The sequence below is a fragment of the Salmo trutta genome, chromosome 7, assembly GCF_901001165.1.
Source record: "Salmo trutta chromosome 7, fSalTru1.1, whole genome shotgun sequence".
Taxonomy (NCBI): Eukaryota; Metazoa; Chordata; class Actinopteri; order Salmoniformes; family Salmonidae; genus Salmo; species Salmo trutta.
The window spans coordinates 45840078-45863505 of record NC_042963.1 but is presented as its reverse complement, the minus strand read 5'-3'; the positions used below and the strand labels follow the sequence as shown (position 1 = coordinate 45863505).

At 41.3% G+C, this 23428-nt stretch overlaps 3 protein-coding genes across 3 annotated transcripts; all 3 read left to right on the top strand.

Annotated features, from left to right (window-relative positions):
* Positions 1 to 263: 263 nt before the first annotated feature.
* On the top strand, positions 264 to 2414 carry faap24 (FA core complex associated protein 24). The gene is made up of 4 exons (XM_029759125.1): positions 264 to 442; positions 917 to 1062; positions 1256 to 1411; positions 1698 to 2414. Exons 1-4 carry the CDS (start codon positions 340 to 342, stop codon positions 1938 to 1940), a joined length of 648 nt encoding a protein of 215 aa, XP_029614985.1. The 5' UTR covers positions 264 to 339; the 3' UTR covers positions 1941 to 2414.
* Positions 2415 to 3924: 1510 nt separating this feature from the next.
* On the top strand, positions 3925 to 16538 carry slc7a10b (solute carrier family 7 member 10b). Its single transcript, XM_029759124.1, has 11 exons — positions 3925 to 4888; positions 9381 to 9585; positions 9827 to 9978; positions 12120 to 12245; positions 12537 to 12690; positions 13134 to 13257; positions 13467 to 13570; positions 13738 to 13834; positions 14024 to 14173; positions 14418 to 14595; positions 14862 to 16538. Exons 1-11 carry the CDS (start codon positions 4717 to 4719, stop codon positions 14984 to 14986), a joined length of 1587 nt encoding a protein of 528 aa, XP_029614984.1. The 5' UTR covers positions 3925 to 4716; the 3' UTR covers positions 14987 to 16538.
* Positions 16539 to 16841: 303 nt separating this feature from the next.
* On the top strand, positions 16842 to 23410 carry dus2 (dihydrouridine synthase 2). Its single transcript, XM_029759123.1, has 16 exons — positions 16842 to 16946; positions 17272 to 17415; positions 17538 to 17583; positions 17746 to 17837; positions 18010 to 18053; positions 18268 to 18328; positions 18445 to 18492; positions 18588 to 18653; positions 18821 to 18891; positions 20158 to 20244; positions 20359 to 20527; positions 20817 to 20938; positions 21131 to 21274; positions 21847 to 21934; positions 22040 to 22113; positions 22355 to 23410. Exons 1-16 carry the CDS (start codon positions 16941 to 16943, stop codon positions 22587 to 22589), a joined length of 1497 nt encoding a protein of 498 aa, XP_029614983.1. The 5' UTR covers positions 16842 to 16940; the 3' UTR covers positions 22590 to 23410.
* Positions 23411 to 23428: the final 18 nt, after the last annotated feature.

The following is a 23428-nucleotide window of genomic DNA, read 5'->3' as shown; positions in this document are numbered from 1 at the left end:
GTTAAATAAACAAATAAAATAAAGTCAGAAGAGTTACAGGGTGTGTTAAGTGGTGGTGTCCCATCCTTTCAGGTTGTTGACCTGAGGTAGAACTAAATAGATTTAAATAGTGGAGTAGGGTGGTGTTTATTTCTTTTAAAGTATTGTGTTATGGTATTTGTTGAATTTTTTTTTAGAGCAAAGTATAAGGGAGTTGTACTCCAGTCTAGTAGGTGGCGGTAATGCAACATTTATTGGATGCCAACCGCCGTTAAACCTCATCGAAGAAGAGTTAGATATTGAAAATTTGGAGGCAAGCTAACTTTGTTTTGAATAAAGAGCTGACATATCGTTGTCAAAATGGCGATAAAACCTCCCGTTCTTATGAACGCTGTTCCCCCGTATGGGCATGTTATTTCCAACGAGAAGTGGAGAGGCTCAGTCCTCGTGCAAAGTTTGAAAGGTAACAGTACCTTAGTCTCTTGCTAAAGAGTAGCTACAGTAGCTAAGGCAACTAAAGTTATTATATTAACTAACCTGTGGCTAAGGGTTGGCTAGCTAACGTTAGATAGTTAATATTGTAAATAAACAACTTGGCGTGTAGTTAGCCAGCTAACGTAAGTTCAGCCCAACTTCAGTCAGTCTGTCTTTACTTTATTAGTTACACATGTCATGGAAATTACGTTACATTACAACTGAAATACATTTACATTTTACAGACAAGTTTAAACAAACAATCGATACACTAGCTACCAGTAAGAACAAACAATCGATATTACCGGTGGACACCCCATTGTCAGCGCTAGCGCACAATGTCGCTTCATGTCAGTTTAATATAAGACATGACGATTAGATAGTAAACACTGAGTGATTTTAAATAAAGTCTCTTCTCGTTTGTTACATTCTGAACATGGTGTCGTTGAATTCCTGATTTCAGGAACTGGAGGTGTGAAAACAATATTTGAAGAAGAACTTGGCGTGGTGGACTTCCATCTATCTAACAAGAGCTGCATCTTGTATGTCTCTGAAACTGACATTGTGGCTGGAAACAACTACAAAAGAAAACTTGTTCGGTTTAGAAATGTAAGTCTACTTTTGGTGTTTGACACTACTACTATTACACATTTGATTATGCTGCTACATTCTAATGTATAATCCAGTTTACATATCCACTGTTAAGTGAATGGCTGAACTAATGATATAATATTTTAATGTACATGCTACATCTTCCATTTTTCCTTGGTGATGTTCTAATCTTCTCTCCTCTCTGTTGCAGGCCAACAGCAGCCTCCAGGGCATAGTGCTGGTGGAGAAGACCCAGCTCAGCGAACAGTACTTTTCTGCCATGCAGAAGTTTGTGGTGTTTGAGCTTGGTCTGACACTGCTACCTGTTGCCAGCCAGCAGGAAGCCTCCCAGCTACTCACACAGATAGTAAGTCATACTTTCACATGAGAGAAAACGAGTGAAGAGTATTGTTTAGAATTGTCACTTTACAAGTGTTTTCCTGGTTACATAAATACGCATTAATCTCAAACTGGCAAACAGCCATTTAGAACTCAATAAATCAAATTGTATTTGTCACGTGCCGAATACAACAGGTGTAGACTTCACAGTGAAATGCTTGGTTATGAGCCCTTCCCAACAATGCAGAGTAAAAAAATTATAATAGTCTAACCATGTATGATGACAGTTGACTAATGAGTTGTCCTCTCTGCAGGTGCACGGAGAAAGTAAAGACAACCCGTTCCGCAGGAGGAGTGTGTCTTGGCTGCTAGACCCCTTGGTCATGTCCCTGGTTCAGCAGATCCCTGGGGTAGGGAAGGTCAAAGCCATGGCCCTGCTCCAGCACTACTCCAGTATCCACCAGCTGTGCAACGCAGGAACGCACGAACTGGAACACATCGTGGGCCAGGCCACGGCTCAGCACATACGCAACTTCTTCCACAGCCCATTGGTCTGACTCTGACAAAACGGCACAGCTCATTGACAAATCAATACTTGTTTTATGTTCAAGTGTGTAAGGAGGGCAACAGTGAACCTGACACAATGCTGTAAGGCTAGAGACTTCCTTAGTTGGAAATCTAGTGGAATTTATAGTTTTTGTTTTTTCTTCACATCTCTATGATACAAGTTTATACAAACAATGCTTTGGTGCCTCTGTGTAATGCAAAAATGTGTTGCAGTTCTTGTGACCCATGGGCCTATAATATGGGTCAGTGCTATCTGGGATCCTTGGGACATCCCTTACCTAACCATTGTAAATTGCAACTTCAATGAAGGGGGTCCCAAGGATCCTGAATATCATGTGTTGCACAAGGCATTGCAGAGCTACATTGAAAGTGTGTGTGTGTAACTGACCACAAGATGGAGTAGAAGATGCTCTTTCCTCATCCAGAACAATTCATAAACTTCCATTGGAATAATACAACCTTATTAACCAAGGACTGTTTTACTTGAACTGATTGCCGGTGCAAATGTTAATACAATATGGGTACCTTTTTCCATCCGATGTTAGAGCCTACAGGGAAACCTTATAACTTCAATGAAATGGCAGATCCCCTGGCTTAGTTCAATCCAATCCATTTGCACTAAAGCATTCTGCCTCAATGAAGGAGCACTTTCTTGGCACAGCTGTCAAAGGCCTTCTTTCCCAACCACAGTCAGGACTGCCTTTTATACCATTCTGACCATGTGACCTGGGTTGGCTGCGTGGAGCTTTCCCTGGCCAGTGACTTCTCTCTGTGATGCCATTCCATCCCTTCCCAATCCAACAGGAACTAACACTGGCATGCTGGCCAAAGCATGAATTGACTGAATGAATTGACTCCTACCTCAGCTCCCCCATTCTTAAGAACTGGAACTACATTTTTTTTCTCAAAAATGTTCACTTTATTCATTTTGGGATCTTATGAGTGTTAATACATTTGGACAGGACAGTCTTTGTTTGCTTGTTTATTTACATGGGCTCCTGAGTGGTGCAGCGGTCTAAGGCACTGCATCTTAGTACTAGAGGCATCACTACAGACCCTGGTTCGATTCCAGGCTGTATCACAACCGGCTGTGATTGGGAGTCTCATAGGGCGGCGTACAATTGACCTGGCGTCGTTAGGGTTTGGCAGGGGTAGGCTGTCATTGTAAATAAGAATTTGTTCTTATTAACTGACTTGCCTATTTAAATAAAGGTTAAATAAAATATCTATTTCATTTTTGTGCTTCATCTTAACTTTTGACCCAGTGTGATGCTGTGAACGTTTGCATTTCACAATGAGATAATACCCTGCTGGCAGTCTACCCAACTGGCAGTTAAAAAGCAGTTGGTTGAAGACGTCTTCTCTTTGTTTTTATCACTCCTTCCCTCTGTCCACCATCTAGTTACCCAGAGTGGCTCCTGTGACGTATTGGTTTTCTGCTCGGCTTCCTCCTTTAAGCGTCGCAGCACACTGCTGGCAGTGTTCGTCTTTCCTCCCTCCCTGCCTGCACACAAAGCAGCTGGCCGTTTTATTGGCCTTCTAACAGGATCAGCTGAATCCAGGCCCTTTATTGTGCAGTCTGTGGTGTTAGCGAGAGAGGCAGAGAAAAGACCTGGTACGACTGCACAACTTGACTTCCTAAATTCCACTAGGGTCCTTTAGAGAGGAAGGGAAGCATGAAGAAGGCCGCCTTTGGGATGCGTGCGCTGGTGGAGCAGAGGCGTGAGCCCTCCTCTTTGGGTTTCCTCTCCCGGACAGTTCAAATGTGGGCTCTCTCATCAGGAGGCTGTTCAGAGTTGCATCAATGTAACATGACAGGCTAATTTTAGATACAAGACAACACAGAGGGGCAGAGTTGTGTGAATGGGAGTGTATCTGGCATAAAATGTACACAGAGGAAAGTATTTGCTAAAATATATTCACAAGTAAATTATAAAGCTGGTACATGATTTTAATTTGTTTTTTTGGGGGGGGGGGGGGGTGATCCCTGTCATCCATATGTTTTGTAATCTATTTATGCAATTTTTTCCCTACAATTGAAAATAGTAATTTTGTTGAAGATGATTAGGCTACTTTTATTTGGAGTCAGTTTGTACTGTAGTAGTAGATAAGACATAGTAGGTGGTGTGTATGCTTGTTAAATTCATTATTGCATTTGCTCTTTCATCCCCTATAAAATATTGATCAGTTGGTCAATAATTTAGTATACTCTATTACTCCATAATGGAGTACTTATGTTCACTGTGGTCACAGTTGTATAGTTTTATTTAACATTTATTTTTTATAACTCTGTTTGCAATTCACAAGATGGAATACTCTAATAGTTGAGAACATTGATGAAGAGAATGTGTGTAGTCTGAAAGGGGGGCATGAACACTGAGCAGTCGAGATTATGCACACACAGTTGTGTTCAAGATGGGGGGTTTACTCAAATTGGAGAGTACACCAAACTATGATGTATGCAAGCCTCAGCTAAAAAGCATGCCATCCTATCATGTCCGGTATTAAAACAGAACATTTGGTATAACCAAATATTTATGGTGAAACTATGGACGTCGAAGTTCGAGGGGATCTTCGAGTGAGGTTCAGTGATTGTACGAAAAGTCCTGCGCAGCGACGCTCAAGTACTTGATGGGCCATGGCACGAGAGTGGGGTAGTTAGCATTCTACCCTGGACAGCGGCAGATTATTGCGCAAGCGCACCCTATTCAGTGTGCATCAATACCGTGTGTGAGTTCAAGAGAGGGATTCGAGAAAGCCTTTGATATGGTTGCAGACATGGATGGAGGAAAGCGGAAAAGAAGTATCTGCTCACGGCAAGAGCCGTTGGCTGCACTGAAGATCTTGAAAGATGGGAACAACAAGCGCGACGAAATCCCCGATAGAGTGACTCTGAAAAAAGAAATAGGACTTTTAAGCGCCTGTACAATAATCATAGGTAAGGTTGGTACAAATGTATTGCATTTTAGAGACTTAGGGGGTGTTTGTTCATTGTTTTATTTGAATGCGCACCTTATAAAATAACGTTGTAAATTTGCTATTGACAGCATTTGCCCTTACTGAATGAAACATTCGTTTTCCAATGATGGATTATGTAGGCCTATTATTCAAGTTAGTATCCTATATTTAGTCAAGTTTAATGTTTAGAAATAGGCCCATCTCACCTGTGACGCTAAGAATATGGTACTATTTGAGCTGATCGTGTGGTAACATGACAAATAAATATGTGCATTAAATGTCTACCTCAATGCTTACGTGGCCAAAATATATTAAGTCAGTCAAGTAGCACATTGGTTGTCAAGCACAAGCAAAATTTCTGCCGAAGCAGAAGAAATGGCAGGGACTGCCTTAATAAATCTAATCTGCTTGTTGAAGGGTGCAAATTAAGATATAAACCCAAGCGTCACCTACACAGGGTTGGGGAGTAAAATAACTGACATGTAATCTGATTACAAAAAAAAACGAACTAACCAGTTACATTACCAGGAAGAAATATTGTAATCAGATCACAGATACTTTTGAAAAACTAGATGGATTACTTTTAAATTCAGAAATGTTCAAGATGTTGGCAAAAAATACATTAATACACCTTTCTGTTTTCACAATGACATTCAATTAAAAAAAATAGCAAATTGAAGTTTGTTCCACCTGAGGGAGTCTGACCACAAGTCAGAGGCCACTATAATGACACACCGCATGTGTTAGATGGATCCTCATCAGGTCAAAGTAATCATGTTACATGACTGAGTTTGGGTAATCCCAAAATATCGCTACTGATTTACAGTAAAGGAAATCCCACTATACAGTCTGGAAGATGCATATTTATCATGACTAATAAATTCAATTTTAGGTGGTTTTGGATGTCAGACTAATGATAAATATGCTGAAGATTTCAGCATGCTCTGTTGCAATTATTACATATGTTCTGACTTGACTGTTTACATTTGTTTTAGAGTCACTGTAAAATGGTTATTAAACTGAAAGTCTAAAGTGTAAAGAATAGGTCTATGTTCTATGCCATTTCTACTGACAGTTATGTTTTTCAATTACATTTCCTCACAGCAGGCCCCAACCTGCTCTAGTGCCTTTTGATAAGTTACATTAATGAAACTTTTTTTAATCAAGATCGGTCCTGGAGAAAAAAGTGAAAATACCTTTGACTCCTGGACCTCCTGGAAGGTCTGTTCCACCACAGAATGCAGATATTTTTTATTTAACCTTTATTTCGACAGGGAGTCATGCTGAGACCACGGTCTCTTTCACAGATGAGCCCTGTATACACATCAATATACACTACACACATCACTATACAGCATAATATGCACATCAAAACACGAAAAGCAAAACACAATCATAGAAAATAGTACACACATTGATGCACCAATGCGTGTGTGGAAGAGAGACACAGTACAGACCACCAACTGTGATTGGACAAATTGAGCAATCCAGACCAGGAAGTCTATGCTGGCATCCACCCTGTTGTTTAAAAGTTATACATCCCAGTATTAGCATTTCTGACAGGGGCACAAACCTAAATGAAAGCCGGCCTTGTAGAGTCTAGAAATAATGCAGGAGATGAGTTGAATTCAATTCTTGCAGATGGCTCATGCCTGAGCTCGACAGTTAAGAGTAAATAATTTATGTCCAGTTATGTAATCGAGGTCTGTGCCACTTGGCTGCCTTCTGCTGTGCTACTCTGAGTGCTCTACCCTGAATGTGTTGGTTGGGATACACTTGGTCTGCGTCTAAAATGGCACCCAATTCCATAATGGCACTACTTTTCAACGGGGCCATTTCCCTTGGACATGGTACAGCCATATTGGAACCCAGATCATTTTATTACTTCAATGAGTGTGGTTGATGTTGAAGCCTCTTGAGTTAGACGGTAGCACTTCCTACTCTGACTGCTTGATCTCCTGCCCAAAGCTCTGTTCACTCACATCAACAGTATAATTGTTCCATTTCTGAGGTCCTCTGTGGACGATGTGTTAACTTGTAATGATCATCAGGGAGGATATTTTTCTCAAGTTATATCTGAAGAGAGAGAGAGCCATATTATTTCAGGGTTGATGTAAGGATAAATCAGTGAGTACCCTTTAGCTAGCTCAGGGGGAAGTGTATAGACCAGATTATATAAAATCCCCACTTTCTACACACTGCAATATAGCTATTGTTTAGATCTCAATGTATTGTTTAGTGTTTTTCTTTATTGTTTCCAAACACATGATACAGTTTTATCAGATTTTATAATAGTCATATAAATATATACAATACCAGTTAAAAGTTTGGACACCTACTCATTCAAGGGTTTTTCTTTATTTTTACTATTTTCTACATTGTAGAATAATTATGAAGACATCAACACTATGAAATAACACTGAGTCATGTAGTAACCAAAAAAGTGTTAAACAAATAAAAATATATTTGAGATTTGAGATTCTTCAAAGTAGCCACCCTTTGCTTTGATGGCAGCTTTGAACACTCATGGCATTCTCTCAGCCAGCTTCATGAGGTAGTCACCTGGAATGCATTTCAATTAACAGGTGTGCCTTGTTAAAAGTTAATTTGTGGAATTTATTTCCTTCTTAATGCAAAGAGAAATGACAGTCCATCATTACTTTAAGACATGAAGGTCAGTCAATACGGAACATTTCAAGAACTTTGAAAGTTTCTTCAAGTGCAGTTGCAAAATCCATCAAGCGCTATGATGAAACTGGCTCTCATGAGGACCGCCACAGGAAAGGAAGACCCAGAGTTAATTGCACCTCAGATTACAGCCCAAATAAATGCTTCACAGAGTTCAAGTATCAGACACATCTCAACATCAACTGTTCAGTGGAGACTGCGTGAATCAGGCCTTCATGGTCAAAATGCTGCAAAGAAACCACTACTAAAGGACACCAATAATAAGAAGAGATTTGCTTGGGCCAAGAAACACGAGCAATGTACATTAGACTGGTGGAAATCTGTCCTTTGGTCTGATGAGTCCAAATTTGCGATTTTTGGTTCCAACCGCCATGTCTTTGTGAGACGCCAAGTAGGTGAACATATGATCTCCGCATATGTGGTTCCCACCGTGAAGCATGGAGGAGGAGATGTGATGGTGTGGGGGTGCTTTGCTGGTGACACTGTCTGGGATTTATTTAGAATTCAAGGCACACTTCACCAGCATGGCTACCACAGCATTCTGCAGCGATATGCCATCCCTTCTGGTTTTCACTTAGTGGGACTATCATTTGTTTTTCAACAGGACAATGACCAAAAACACAACTCCAGGCTGTGTAAGGGCTATTTGACCAAGAAGGAGAGTGATGGAGTGCTGCATCAGATAACCCAGCCTCCACAACCCCCTGACCTCAAACAAATTGAGATGGTTTGGGATGAGTCGAACTGCCGAGTGAAGGAAAAGCAGCCAACAAGTGCTCAGCATATGTGGGAACTCCTTCAAGACTGTTTCAAGACTGTTGGGATAGCATTCCAAGTTAAGCTAGTTGAGAGAATGCCAAGAGTGTGCAAAGCTCTCATCTAGGCAAAGGGTGGCTATTTGAAGTATATTTTGATTTGTTTAACACTTTTTTGGTTACTACATGATTCCATATGTGTTATTTCATAGTTTTAATATCTTCACTATTATTCTACAATATAGAAAATAGTAAAAATAAAGAAAAACCCTTGAATGAGTAGGTGTTCTATACACTACCATTCAAAAGTTTGGGGTCACTTGGAGGCATCTGTTTTTTAAACTAGAGACTCTAATGTACTTGTCCTCTTGCACAGTTGTGCACCGGGGCCTCCCACTCCTCTTTCTATTCTGGTTAGAGCCAGTTTGCGCTGTTCTGTGAAGAGAGTAGTACACAGCATTGCACGAGATCTTCAGTTTCTTGGCAATTTCTTGCATGGAATAGCCTTCATTTCACAGAATAAGAATAGACTGACGAGTATCAGAAGAAAGTTATTTGCTTCTGGCCATTTTGAGCCTGTAATCGAACCCACAAATGCTGATGCTCCAGATACTCAACTAGTCTAAAGAAGGCCAGTTTTATTGCTTCTTAAATCACAACACCATTTTTTACTGTGCTAACATAATTGCAAAAGGGTTTTCTAATGTTCAATTAGCCTTTTAAAATGATAGACTTGGATTAGCTAACACAACATGCCATTGGAACACAGGAGTGATGGTTGCTGATAATGGGCCTCTGTACGCAGTCGTTTCCAGCTACAATAGTCATTTACAACATTAACAATGTCTGCACTGTATTTCTGATCAATTTGATGTTATTTTAAGGCACAAAAAATGTGATTTTCTTTCAAAAACAAGGACATTCTAAGTGGCCCCAAACTTTTGAACGGTAGTGTATATTTTTTAACAATATTTACATTGCTTGTTTTTGTGTGTATGTATTCTAGTAATACCTTCTCCCTCTCCACAGGAAACATCATAGGTTCTGGAATCTTCATCTCTCCTAAAGGGGTTCTAGAGCACTCGGGTTCAGTGGGTCTAGCCCTGATTGTGTGGATACTAGGGGGATGTATAGCTGCCCTGGGCTCCCTCTGCTATGCTGAGCTGGGGGTCACCATCCCCAAGTCAGGGGGGGACTACTCCTACGTCACAGAAATATTTGGAGGCCTTGTTGGGTAGGTACCTCTGTCTCCCACACCTACAGTTTATTTCGCACCCAATGTGTATAGTTTGCAAGCTGATTATGAAATACGTAACATTAGGTTGGATCAATGCAGACTACTTTGGGAATACATTTTGAATTGATACTTTCATGTGCTTTTCTCTGTGATGAAATTCACATGTTGTTGATGTAGCCTATGCATTACTTTTCACCCCAATAAAATTCTGTTCAATTCTGTTTCTTTCCCATCCTAGGTTCCTTCTGCTGTGGAGTGCAGTGCTCATCATGTACCCTACCACCCTGGCTGTCATCGCCCTGACCTTTTCTAACTATGTCCTACAGCCTGTCTTCCCAGACTGTGTCCCTCCCTACATGGCCACACGCTTGCTGTCAACAGTCTGTCTATGTGAGTACTGCACCGTGTGTCTGACTGTGTGTGTGCGTGCATGCTTGTGTTATGTTTTATGGGAAGTTTATCTGGTGCAACAGAGTAAAATATATCTTACGTAACAATTGCCTCTAAGCCTTTTAAAACTCTCAGAGAGGAGACTGGAATATTAAAATGCATGGTGTATCAAATAGAAAATGGAAGGGGGAGACAGGAATATTAAAATGCAAGGTGTGTCAAATAGAAAATGGAAGGGCAGACAGGAATATTAAAATGCAAGGTGTGTCAAATAGAAAATGGAAGGGCAGACAGGAATATTAAAATGCAAGGTGTGTCAAATAGAAAATGGAAGGGCAGACAGGAATATTAAAATGCAAGGTGTGTCAAATAGAAAATGGAAGGGCAGACAGGAGGGGTAAGAGTGAGCCGGAAAGTTAGGGAAACAAAGACTGATAAAGAGTACAGTTTCTAAAGTATGTATAAAATCATCCCAATGGGCAAAATATGCCATGGGATGTCCTAGTGACCTAAATCTCTGGTTGTAAATTAGTTTTAAGTGCTTTATCAAGGAGACATTTGGTTTTTAGGTGTTATAGACATCCTTTTATTGGTCGCTAAAAATACATCTAAAAACATCCTTTTACAACGAAGTTGACTGTGACGCCACAAAAGACATCCGAATGATGTCACTGCAACGATTTTTGTGAACCTGAAGGAACTTGGACTTAAATTCAATGTCATGTACAGTGTCTGCCCCATTCGCTGAAGTTAGAGCCAATTTTGTCGCCTGTGATTTGTGTATTGCTTTTCACAGGGTTGCACCCCTCACTCTATCTACAATTTGGACATGCTAGTATTACTAATTACTTGGCAACAAACCTGAGGGGACCTCCACTGTACCTCCACTGAACCCCATGAAGTAGAGAAAGAAAGAAAAAATCCCCATTGTACCATGATTGAGCTGCGGAAAAGCCAACAAGCCAACAGCATTGTGGCCCATGTTTTTTTTATTGTGATCCTTGCTTTTAGGGGCCATTATTCTCACTTATTTTTGGGGGGACTGGATACCAACGATCTGGAGAAAACGTGAGCTTTCTCTCAGCCTCTTCAGGGACCTGCCCGCCTGTCCTCTCTGGGTTTTGTTCTGTTGCATCGGAAGCGGTTTGTTTTGGGGGCCTTGACACCTAGCCTTTGTTTGTGAGAGCCAGGCCACCATGAGAAAGAGAGGCAAGCCAATGACAGTGATGGACGAGGTGAAACAATCGTGTCCACCCCTTTGCCTTACCATTTCCCACATTCCGATCTGCCATGGCAACTGCTAGGCCGCTGCCGCCCGACCAACACCATGTGCCCAGGCGTGAGCCCTGACTGACTGGGAGAGAACATGTCACATTACTGTGCACCTCACGGCTTGCCTGGCATCCCTAATGCCACATTCCGATTGGGCGAGAGCTCCCCTATGTGAGGACAAACATGACTTCTGACTAATCATTGTTTTCTATACCTGGGTTTAAATAGTATTTGGTTTTCTCAATAAATGCTTGCCAAAGGGAACTGTCCAGTGTTTCCAGATTTCTATGAAGTATGACCTATAATTAATTATAATATGAGTGAAATAGTTTTCTTTCCAATTTTTGTATTATTTAAGTCTGTTAAAAAGCAGCTTTTCTGTGTTAGAATGGTGTGGGCGTACCTCAACAACAGAATGGTGTGGGCGTACCTCAACAACAGAATGGTGTGGGCGTACCTCAACAACAGAATGGTGTGGGCGTACCTCAACAACAGAATGGTGTGGGCGTACCCCAACAACAGAATGGTGTGGGCGTATACTGATCATAAAAAAAATGTATGCAAGTCGACTGCTGATTGGCAAGCCTCTATGAGAAATAGCAAGCATTTTTAAACATTATGTTTGCGATTCAAGCTTGAGGTGGGTTTTTTTAAGTGTTTTTTTCTCCAATTTATGCTTTGGCCACAAATACGAGTATAGGACGAGTCAACAACATTATTTGGGTATGAGTTAACAGAAGTTTTAAAAGTCCGATTTTCACTGGACAATTACTTTAAAGTATTTGTGTGTGTGTGTGTGTGTGTGGTGTGTGTGTGTGTGTGCGTGCGTGCGTGCATGCGTGCATGCATGCCTCCGTGTGTGTCTGCAGTGTTCCTGACCTGGGTGAACTGTTCCAGTGTACGTATGGCCACCAGGATCCAGGATGTTTTCACAGTGGGGAAGCTGGCGGCCCTGGGTCTCATCATAGTGGTCGGCCTGGTGCAGATCTGCAAGGGTGAGACACACACACACACACACACACACTCACCCTCTCTCTAGATTGATTTTCATTATAGCAATCCTGGGACATGCAAGACGTTTTGCAACTGAAAATGAATAGAAGGTTTCTTATTTAGCAAGTTCAGATAGTACCTCCCCGTTTTGGATTGCTTTCTTCGGTTTTGTGCCTACTGAACATGACCCAGGTGCCGAAGGTCAATAGCACCTTTTAATGGTCAAAGAGACTATCAAGCTATTTCCCTAAAACAGCCCCCCAGACATTGATGGTGAATATGTACTTCTCCAGGTAACTACGAGGGACTGACGCCTCAGGTGGCCTTTGAGTTCAGCACGACTCCCTCGGTTGGGCAGATCGCTCTGGCTTTCCTTCAGGCCTCATTCGCCTTCAGTGGATGGAACTTCCTGAACTATGTCACAGAGGAAGTGGTTGAACCGCGACGGTGAGCATCTGGCTCACCAAACATTATTTTCCCTTGCATTCTATTCTATTCTGTTTATCAATCCAATGCTGTGTACTGAATATGCAGTCCGGCTGTGAATGCATGAAAGCAAGCATTGCGGAGTGATGCACAGTTGTATGTTGTGATGTTATATCAATGAACATATTGCTAAGGAAAAAAAGTGATATCCTGCAATTTTATATTCTATAGAGTTATATTTTGCATATCAGCTGCCTTCTTATTTCTGTAACAATGCATGATTTATGAGACTGTGTTGATTGCATGGTTTGTATACAGTGTAGATTACCTCATCAATGGTTTGTGTACCGTGTGGATGACCTCATCGGTAGTTTGTGTACCGTGTGGATGATCTCATCGGTAGTTTGTGTACCGTGTGGATGACCTCATCGGTAGTTTGTGTACCGTGTGGATTACCTCATCAGGAACCTACCTCGTGCCATTTACATCTCTATCCCATTGGTGACCTTTGTGTACACGCTCACCAACATCGCCTACTTCTCCGCCATGTCACCCGAGGAGCTGCTGTCATCCAATGCTGTGGCTGTCGTGAGTAACGCTGTTCGCTTTGCTTTGCAAAATGACAAAAACTGCATTGCGTACTGTACTTTAATGGTGCCCTTTTTGTTTTATTGAACTTTAATGAATGTTCAACACAATGCATGTTTACATAGAGATGACCTTTAACTTGCTCTACATCAAGAGTTATCCCTGGCTTGAATAGTGTCTTAAATGTAAACCTTCTTGTTCTGCTGCAGACATTTGGAGAGAAGCTCCTGGGGATGTTCTCTGTCATTATGCCCATCTCTGTAGCCTTGTCTACGTTTGGAGGCATCAACGGCTACCTCTTTACATCTTCTAGGTGAGGGGTCAACCCTGGGGAAGATGTCCTCTAGGCTGGCTGTGTCTCAATCCACAAGGATGCGGCCTTTGGATTGAGACACAGCCATAGAAACGGAGGTGTGTGTGTGTGTTTTTTAAGTAAATTAAATGTTTATAAGCCCTCTAGGTTTTCATTTGTCTTTCTAGATTGTGTTTCTCTGGGGCCAGAGAGGGACATCTACCCAGCCTGTTGGCTATGATCCACTTTAAGAACTGCACCCCTATCCCTGCTCTCCTCTGCTGCGTAAGACTACCTAACACTACTACGTCTCTACTGTATGTTTTTTTTTCTCAAACGACACTCAGTGGCCAACATGCAGGTCCTATACCCCTCTACCTTATGTCTTCAATAACGGTCTCTCTCTCTCCCCCTCTCTCTCTTTCCCCTTTCTCTCTCTCTCTCTCTCTCTCTCTCTGTCTGTCTGTCTTGCAGTGTACTGCCACCATTGTAATCCTGTGTATAGGAGAGACACACAACCTGATCAACTATGTGTCCTTCATCAACTACCTCTCCTATGGAGTCACCATCGCAGGCCTGCTCTATTACCGATGGAAGAAGCCCAAACTTTACAGACCAATTAAGGTATTATTAATCCAGGCATGGTTCAATCATGGCCCCTCTCAAATAAATGATTGACACAGTAATTGACAAAAAATAACAAACTACAGCAACACAGTGAACCTGTTCTCATCAACTGTTGAAAGCAGAGTAGAAGCAGCTATTTTCCTCTGTCCTCTTCACTAGGGTGATTCATTGGAAGGTGAGACGTCATGTTGACTCTCTCTTCATTATAAAAACAAAATCTGTTCTCATCCCTTCTCATCAGGTAAACCTACTAGTTCCTATCACCTACTTGATGTTCTGGGTCCTGTTACTGGGATTCAGCCTGTACTCTGAGCCTGTAGTGTGTGGTGTTGGGCTGGTCATCATGCTTACTGGTGTACCAGTCTACTTCCTGGGGGTGCACTGGAAAGCCAAGCCAAAGTGTATCTATGACTTCATTGGTGAGTGTCCTCCTCTTGAGTCCTGCAAACACATGCTTGTTTTAGTAATCCTGGCCTCTTTCTTTGCCCCCCAAAATATCTGAATTTCTGAATTCAACCACATGTATTTAATGGTATTCAAACTCCCTAAACCCTATATATAACAAGTATCAAACCATTCTTTATTTAAGTAGACCCAGATATATGGCATTTAAAAGGAATACTACGTTAGTGGTATGGTCAGACACTTTTTTGTGATGCTAAACGTGGGACCTGTTTTCTCACAGAGTCAGCGACCTACGTGGCACAGAGGCTGTGTTTTGTGGTCTTCCCCCAGTTCGACCCCATCGAGATCAGTCCAATCGAAGAATGGCCCGACAAATCTTCTGACACTCTATCTAGGAAGTCTTAAACTCTTTTTGCCTTCTAAAGTATTTTTCTTTTTGTATATTCTGTCACTGTATGAGTACAGACACGGCCCGTTCCTTATAGTGGAGCCCATTGTCTGGTCTCTGGTAACCTCAGACTCATATCCATTTCTTTACAGCTAGGTGGAATTGCCTGCGTTTTGATGCATGGGCCACTTGCAAAAAAATGTATTCTCTTTTTGTACTAAGTCGTCAAGGACAACAAGCTAATGGCAACAGCATCACATTTTCAGACTTCATATGCCCTAAGGAAGTATTTGAGCCTTTGGGTTTTAATTGACCTAAGATTTACTGTGTATCATTGTGCCTTTTAGGGGAAATTGTGTACCTTATTAACAAAATGTATCTTACCTATTATTTGAATTTGGAATTTGCTTTGCTTTGTGTGTTCCTTATGAGAATTTGAAAAGCACTGTGGTCTTCCATATTCTGCTTCTTGCCCGTTGTTAATTTGCCACATGTCATGACTTCCTCAGATTTGTGAACATATTCAAAACTATCTGAACAAAGACCTCAGAGCCTTTGACTGGAATCCTTTGGAAATGAATCTCTTTAGCCAGCAACAGCCAACAACATAGATGTGTTCTGATTGTATACTGCTGAATGATAGATGGTTGTAGTTGATAGTTGTGTGTCACTATGTTTTTACAGTAATTAGTTTGTTTAATGTTTGCCATTGCCTTTAACACTACTGATTCTGTTTCATATACTGTAAATACACAACAACTGTAATGTTCACAGCTGACATAATGACCCAAACACCAATTTATACCAGTGTTATGTGGAAGTAAACCTGCTCACAAAATGCTTGCTGGACTTTTCTAATGCTTGCTTCTAAACTAAGATTCTAATATCAACTTAACTTATTTTATTTTCTATTCACTACCACACTTAAAACTAAATGTTGTGCTGGTACCCTGACAAAAATATACAAAAAGCTTTTGCTTTTCCAGTGGTGCACTGTACTGCCATTCCATTTCTTTTCCCCAAACAGAGCTCTTTAACTGATATTGTGTTCTTCATATGGCCAGGCCCTTGACTGTTACTGTAAAAAAAAAAAAATGATATGTTGCGTTTCTTTTGAAATTAACATACATTTTAAGTAGCCTAGATTTGTAGATATATACTGTATTGTAGTAGGTATATGGATACTGTACTTGATACCACACATTACTCAAGGAACATACTTCATGCCAATAACCAGATAATGATGTAGGTTTAGGATATCATTATGTAGTTTGTTAGTACTACGTGAGTCTGAGTTGTCTCTCCAACAGCTGCCATGATCATTAAGCCAGTCAGGTAAAACACAGTGCTTATGCAAGGTTTATTACTACTTTATATCCATTTTAGTTCAGATTTCTAGAGCAGTCTTGATATGAAGAGCTTTTACACTGTAAATTATTTGTAAAGCATCAGGTGTTTACAATGGGTTCAGTACTTGGAATGCTAACTGGAATGTATTTTAGTGCACTTTTTTGTAAATGAGAAAATTACAATAATACCACAATAAATCAAATACCTATCGGAAATGAATGACTTCATGCTTTGTCTGCTTTGTTTCATTGCCATCATCATTTATCATCATTTTGCACTCACTATAAAGTATTCAACTGTCTAAATTTGCCAATAATGTACCAGTAACAGCCAGCCAGAGAGAAAAATTAAAAAAAGTATTTATATGTGGCTTTAAAATATTATAGCTTATAATGTGTTTTACGTTCATCAGGTTTACACAGCCGGTACAGTTAGGTATGCAGCACACAACACACAAAGGACCACTTTAGAACAACATTACTCTTAGTGAATTTGTCTGTTCTATGCAGTAATTTCTATACCAAATCGGCGAGGTTTGATGATGCAAGGTTTCGAACAGGAAGTAGAGTCAACACGCGTTCCGGGGATCAAATGAAGACTACCATAATGTACTTTCTGTAAATGACGGTGAGTTATTTTGATTATGGAGTAAAAACAGGATATTGTAAGTGCCAGATGTGTGTCCTCCAATTATATTACCAGCAATACGTTATATCTGCCACGTTTCTCTGGTTGTACGCAAGCGAACAGCGACACCAAACATGTTTGTCAACGCAGCTAAAACTGTCTTTGGCTAAAGCAGTGCTGTTATTAATCGTGATTCGTATAGAATTACACCCACCATTCGTTGTTAATTACTTCACATAACCTAACCTCTTTACCAAGAAGAGACTCAGGACATGGACAGCTTGTTCTAATAGCTTTGCCTGTTTTCTGTTTCCATTTGAACCAGGCGAATAAAGAAAATATGACGGCCAATACAGTGGGCAGACTGTGTTTCCGCAATGTAAATGTACTGGCACCTATGGTGCGTGTTGGCACCTTACCAACGAGACTGCTGTCCCTGGATTATGGTGCTGATATTGTGTACTCTGAGGTAAGTGTCAGTGGAGAAGGTGTGCTTCATTATATGGCTTTGTGGCAATTGACTGTCAATCTATCTTTTGAAACTGTTGTCTTTGATTACTGTGTTAAATCCTTTTTTTGTATGTTTTGTAGGAGTTGATTGACATCAAAATGGCACAGTGTCAGAGAGTTGTCAATGGTAATTTTGTCTCACCTACCCTACTACAGTCCTTTGATTACTGTTGTTGCAACAACTGTCACTGTGAGATGCTATTGTGTGTGTGTGTGTGTGTGTGTGTGTGTGTGTGTGTGTGTGTGTGTGTGTGTGTGTGCGCGCGTGCGTGCGCATTGTGATTTGCAGACGTCTTGGAGACGGTGGATTTCGTGGCTCCTGATGAGAGAGTGATGTTCAGGACCTGCAAAAAGGAGAAAGATCGTGTTGTCTTCCAGATGGTAGGCTATACACAAGAGCCTTCACTGTCTGCAATGTTTCATTAGAGGAATTGGGGGGGGGGGGGGGGGGGCTGTTGAAGTCAATATTTTACATAGACAGGACTCATGTCCTTATTTATCCAACATGTCAAAGATGGGACCAACATGACTGTGCCTCTTACTGTTTCTGCAGGGAACTGCGGACCCAGACAGAGCACTGATTGTGGCGCAACTAGTGTGAGTCTTGAACATTGTCTTTCTGTTGTCCATCTATTCTTTCTGTTCCATTTCTACTGGTATATAGGAAGAACATGTAAGCATATTTTGTCAGCAACTGAGGTCTAGGTTGAGAGGCACTACAATCTGTTGTACGGTCTACCTCACAAGTGAAAAGGAAAGCCTTATTGCCCCTTGGCACCTGTTCTTATATATTCCTCTTTGTAATGTGTAGGGAGAATGATGTGGCTGCCATCGATGTGAACATGGGCTGTCCTAAGGAATACTCTACTAAGGTGGTTATGAGTGACACAGTCAGCAGCCAACAAATAGTAAATGAATGGTCAGGCAGTTCAGACCTAATATAATGTTCACACTAAGCTGAGCCCTCGCTTCTCTGTATCTCCTGTAGGGTGGGATGGGAGCTGCTCTGCTCTCAGACCCGGACAAAATCGAAGCGGTGAGTAGTCAATCTTCCATCAGTAAGCTCAATCTAATTGAATAGAGCACTGTTGAGAAATAATATCTATATTTTTGTCATCTCTCTTTTTCTAGATTCTTAGAACACTTGTGAAAGGAGTGTCCAAACCAGTGACATGTAAAATTAGAATATTGCCCACAGTAAGTTTTAAAAGGACAATGCCTTTTCTACAGCAATTAGATGGGTGTCATGTGTTTTGAGCCAAATTCATTAGTCTTTTGACCTCGCTTGTTAAAGATTACATTCGCCATTAAAATTGTACTTGTGTGGCAGACTGACTGACCCCTGTGTTTATGTGTGTGTTCAGCTGGAAGATACTCTTAGTCTGGTAAAGAGAATTGAGAACACAGGTGTGGCAGCTATTGCCGTTCATGGCAGGTAAAGTCCTGTTCTTATCATCCCCTTTGTTACACATTATGATCAAAAGTTTGTGGACACCTGCTTGTCGAACATCTCATTTCAAAATCATGGGCATTAATATGGATTTGGTCCCCCCTTTGCTTCTTTAACAGCCTCCACTCTTCTGGGAAGGCTTTCCACTAGATGTTGGAACATTGCTGCGGGGACTTGCTTCCATTCAGCCACAAGCATTAGTGAGGTCGGGCACTGATGTTGGGTGATTAGGCCAGGCTCGCAGTCGGCGTTCATCCCAAAGGTGTTCGATGGGGTTGAGGTCAGGGCTCTGTGCAGGCCAGTCAAGTTCTTCCACACTGATCTCGACAAACCATTTCTATATGGACCTCGCTTTGTGCATGGGGGCATTGTAATGCTGAAACAGGAAACTGAAACAAAGGGGCCAAGCCTGAACCATGAAAAACCGCCCCAGACCATTATTCCTCCTCCACCAAACTTTACAGTTGGCACTATGCATTGGGGCAGGTAGCGTTCTCCTAGCATCCACCAAACCCAGATTCGTCCGTCAGACTTCCGTCAGACTGCCAGATGGTGAAGTGTGATTCATCACTCCAGAGAACGCTTTGCCACGGCTTTAGAGCCGACGCTTGGCATTGCTCATGGTGATCTTAGGCTTGTGTGCGGCTGCTTGGCCATGACGCTCTTGGCGAAAAATTATTGTGCTGAGGTTGCTTCCAGGGGCAGTTTGGAACTTGGTAGTGTGAGTGTTGCAACCGATGACAGATGATTTTTACAGGCTTCAGCAATCAGCGGTCCAGTTCTGTGAGCTTGTGTAGCCTACCACTTTGAGGCTGAGCCGTTGTTGCTCCTAGAAGTATTCACATCACAATAACAGAACTTATAGTTGACCAGGGCAGCTCTAGCAGGGCAGAAATTTGACAAACTGATTTGCTGGAAAGGTGGCATTCTATGACGTGCCACGTTGAAAGTCACTGAGCTCTATAGTAGGGCCATTCTACTGCCAATAATTGTCTGTGGAGATTGCATGGCTGTGTGCTCGATTTCATACACCTGTCAGCAACGGGTGTGGCTGAAATAGCCAAATCCACTCATTTGAAGGGGTGTCCACATACTTTTGTATATATATTGTATTTTGCATTCATCTGATTTTAGATGCTTGATTTTGTGTAAATCTAGTGATTTATAGAGACCCAAACCTTTTTGTGGCTCATTTTATTTTTTGGGGTTTTGCATACCCAAATTGATTTGTGACTGCCTCTACTTTCTCAGGTTAAAGGATGAAAGACCAAGACACCCTGTTCACTGTGACTTCATCCAGGCTATAGCTGAGGCGGTGTCCATTCCTGTCATCGCTAAGTGAGTTGCTCTGTCTCTCTCAAAGGTGTTGTGAACACGGAGATAAATAAATTATTCATCTCTATGGTTGTGACTGACTGTCCTTGCCTTCGACACTTACTGTATTTTGTGTAGTGGAGGTTCTCTGGACCGGGTCAAAGCCCACGCTGACATCGAGGAGTTCCGGAAGGCCACCGGGGCATCCTCTGTGATGATTGCCAGGGCGGCTATGTGGAACCCCTCAGTGTTCCGCAGTCAGGGACTGCTGTCTGTGGAGGAGGTCATGGAGGAGTACCTCAAATACGTGAGTCTACCGCTCTCCGTCCACTTTACCTCACTCTGCAGGAGACCCACTGTGTTAAAATGCAAACTCAACTATCACTGTCATATTGTAGATTGACATATTGTGGTAAGACATAGGAAAGTTACCTAGGTAATCCAATGCTTGTCTTTTGATCTGATAAGGACGCAATCACAAACTACAGGGACGTAAATCAAAGATGACTTTCTATATGCCAACTTTACCAAGCATAAAATACATAGTGTCATGTTTGAAGCCAATTCAGAAATGTTTGTGCTTTTTGTATTTGTAGGCCATCCGCTACGACAACCATGCCTTCAACACCAAGTACTGCCTCTGTCAGATGCTGAGGGATAAGGTGGAGTCTCCACTGGGGAAGCAACTCAAATCTGCCCAAACCAATGAAGACATCTGGTACATGTCTTTTGAATCATGATGTCAGAGAACTTCAGAATTCCAGTATTCTAGTTAATTTCCTAGTAAATGTAGTTCTATTTCATATATTATTCTATTGGTGAACCTTTTGGGTAATAAGTACTCAAAAACTGTAGCATTGGTACTCAAGTTTGATGTTTGAGTATTTAACTCTACACCTGTGTTTTCCAGTGAGGGATATGGGCTGCAGGAGTACTATAAGAAGACCCAGGCAGAACTACAAGCCAGAAGGGAAGCAATCCAAACCAACCACAATCACCCCGACCAGCCTGTTCTAGATGGTGATGTCACCACAATGCGTGTCAAATTTGAACGGTTTGTTCTAAGGCCATTTGGAACTCCTCTTCCACATCTCTCTCATCGGGTTACAGCAGCTCTACTCTGTCTGGTGGATGACGTTTAAGGGATGTAAGATAGACCTGACCAAATTTGCATAGAAATGTAATTTATAGATCTGTTATTCTAATTGAAAGCAATACTAAGAAGCTGTAGATCTGTTCTATGTGCATTATTTCTATGCTCCCTGTTCTTAAGTTTAGTTTTTGCATCTTATACTGTCAGTTTTGTACACCAGCTACTATATTTTTGGTTATGGAAAAGATATGTCACAGCGGTTTAGATGGTACAATGATTCTCTACACAATGACTGGTGGTTTTGTCACAATCTGAAATTAGGCGAACTCTTAGAATTTCAGCAACCAGGAAACGGCGGAACGATTTCTGCATAGTGCACCTTTAAGACCATTGGTTTATGTCTAGTAAGTCACTAGTTGAGTTGTGTAGGCAGGTAGTGGGAAGTCCTGTAATATATTACTGTGAATATTACATATTGCACATATTATTATGACTGTACATAGTATGATGGTAGTGTGATGTTTGTGTGTCAGGAGGGAGTACCCTGGAGAATTCAGCCCTAAGATGTTCCTGCTGGAGTGGAGCCGCAAGGAGAACTTGGAGCAACCACGATATGAGACAGTAAGATGACCACTTTAGATTAGCCATGGTCTTTCAACATACATGTCAAAACCAGAGTGCATTTATGTGTAGTGTGCCTATGAGCATTGTGTATGATGTTTTCAGGTACAGCGCTCTCAAGACCGGGCTTTCCAATCTATGGTAACGATGACAGGGAAAAAGTACAGATCCACTCTGTGGTGAGTTAATAGTGAAAGTGTTATAGACATTTTAAATGTTAGTCATTTAGCAGATGTTAGTTCACAAAAGGCTTAATTCATTTTATTTCTATTTGTGACCAAGTTAAACCCTGGAATGTAAAGCTTGATAACACTGTTATAACACATAATGCTTAAAAGCAGTGTTATTTACTCATACAAATGCATCATACACAAGTACACTGTATTCACACATAACACTTTCTCTTTTATAACCATGCAGGGAGAAGTCAAAGAAATATGCAGAGCAGGCTTCTGCTATAGTATGTCTACGTGTTTTGGGGCTACCAGAGGGGCGGGCTGGTGAAGAGTACTCTGGGTTGGTGGGCAAGAGGAAGAGGGAGGAGAAGAGCAACGAGATGCCAGATGAGGAGGACACCACTACATACTTTGGAGCCAGGAAAAGACACCTGTCTGAAAACCCAGAAGAGCAACGGGTCACCAACTATTCCAAATAGTGTACAGCACAAGACAAGCACAGCCTGACTACTACACTGTGTAACAACTGTGTAAAATGATTGCTTTACAACCGCAATAAGACAGCATGTACCTTTTATATTAAATGGTGGCTGTTTTGCAGCAGGGGTCAGCTCTTACCATGGGGAGTGATTGATACAGTAGCGGCCATATTATTTCGAGATTGAGACATTGCAACGAGCAGCGTACAGTGTCTGAGATATTCTGTCAGCTCCTCCCCAAATAGTCAAACAGACATCAGCATGAGGCGTTCAATGCTATTTCTTTTTTTCTCCTGGATTATTTTGTTTAATGACAACAAGCCTGTTTGGTGTTGGTTTGCAGAAAACATGCTCTGAGATTATTAAATGACCCTATTATTTTATTTATTTGATAAACCAAACTGGTAATCGGATTAGTTTACAAAGGAACAGGTCCAAATGCGTAACAAGACAGTATGTCAGGCTACTTCAAATCATACATTCTGCTTACTCTTGCAATATTGAAAGGTTTCTTCTGTAAAGTCACAATAGAAAACCACTTATCAACTCTCTGCACTACTCATATTGACCAGAAGCAAGTTTTTATTGTATAATTCTTGACAGGAGTGTCTGTACAGAGTAATGAAATCTGCCAGAGGAGGGTGGTACAGGAGCTGTATAAAGAGAGTTAATTTTCTCAGGCAGTATTTATTGCACCATTGTTTTACATGGGATCTTATAAAATTAGGAAAACTTGCTTTTTATCTGTTTTCATCCTAAATGAATTGGTTGTTGCTCTTTCACGTTATACAATAAACGTTTTTGTTGATTGTATACATTGAGAGTTGGCTGCTATTGAA

What these genes read in the sequence shown, in the direction of transcription:
- slc7a10b (XM_029759124.1), top strand. Translation starts at nt 4,717, where the DNA reads ATGGTTGCAGACATGGATGGAGGAAAGCGGAAAAGAAGTATCTGCTCA. An exon ending in CCTGGTGCAGATCTGCAAGG is followed by an intron (nt 12,246 to 12,536) that starts GTGAGACACACA and finishes GTACTTCTCCAG; the next exon opens with GTAACTACGAGGGACTGACG. An exon ending in TACCTCTTTACATCTTCTAG is followed by an intron (nt 13,571 to 13,737) that starts GTGAGGGGTCAA and finishes TTGTCTTTCTAG; the next exon opens with ATTGTGTTTCTCTGGGGCCA.
- faap24 (XM_029759125.1), top strand. Translation starts at nt 340, where the DNA reads ATGGCGATAAAACCTCCCGTTCTTATGAACGCTGTTCCCCCGTATGGG. An exon ending in CCTCGTGCAAAGTTTGAAAG is followed by an intron (nt 443 to 916) that starts GTAACAGTACCT and finishes TCCTGATTTCAG; the next exon opens with GAACTGGAGGTGTGAAAACA. An exon ending in CCCAGCTACTCACACAGATA is followed by an intron (nt 1,412 to 1,697) that starts GTAAGTCATACT and finishes TCCTCTCTGCAG; the next exon opens with GTGCACGGAGAAAGTAAAGA.
- dus2 (XM_029759123.1), top strand. An exon ending in CTAAGGAATACTCTACTAAG is followed by an intron (nt 18,329 to 18,444) that starts GTGGTTATGAGT and finishes TATCTCCTGTAG; the next exon opens with GGTGGGATGGGAGCTGCTCT. An exon ending in AAGTACAGATCCACTCTGTG is followed by an intron (nt 22,114 to 22,354) that starts GTGAGTTAATAG and finishes ATAACCATGCAG; the next exon opens with GGAGAAGTCAAAGAAATATG.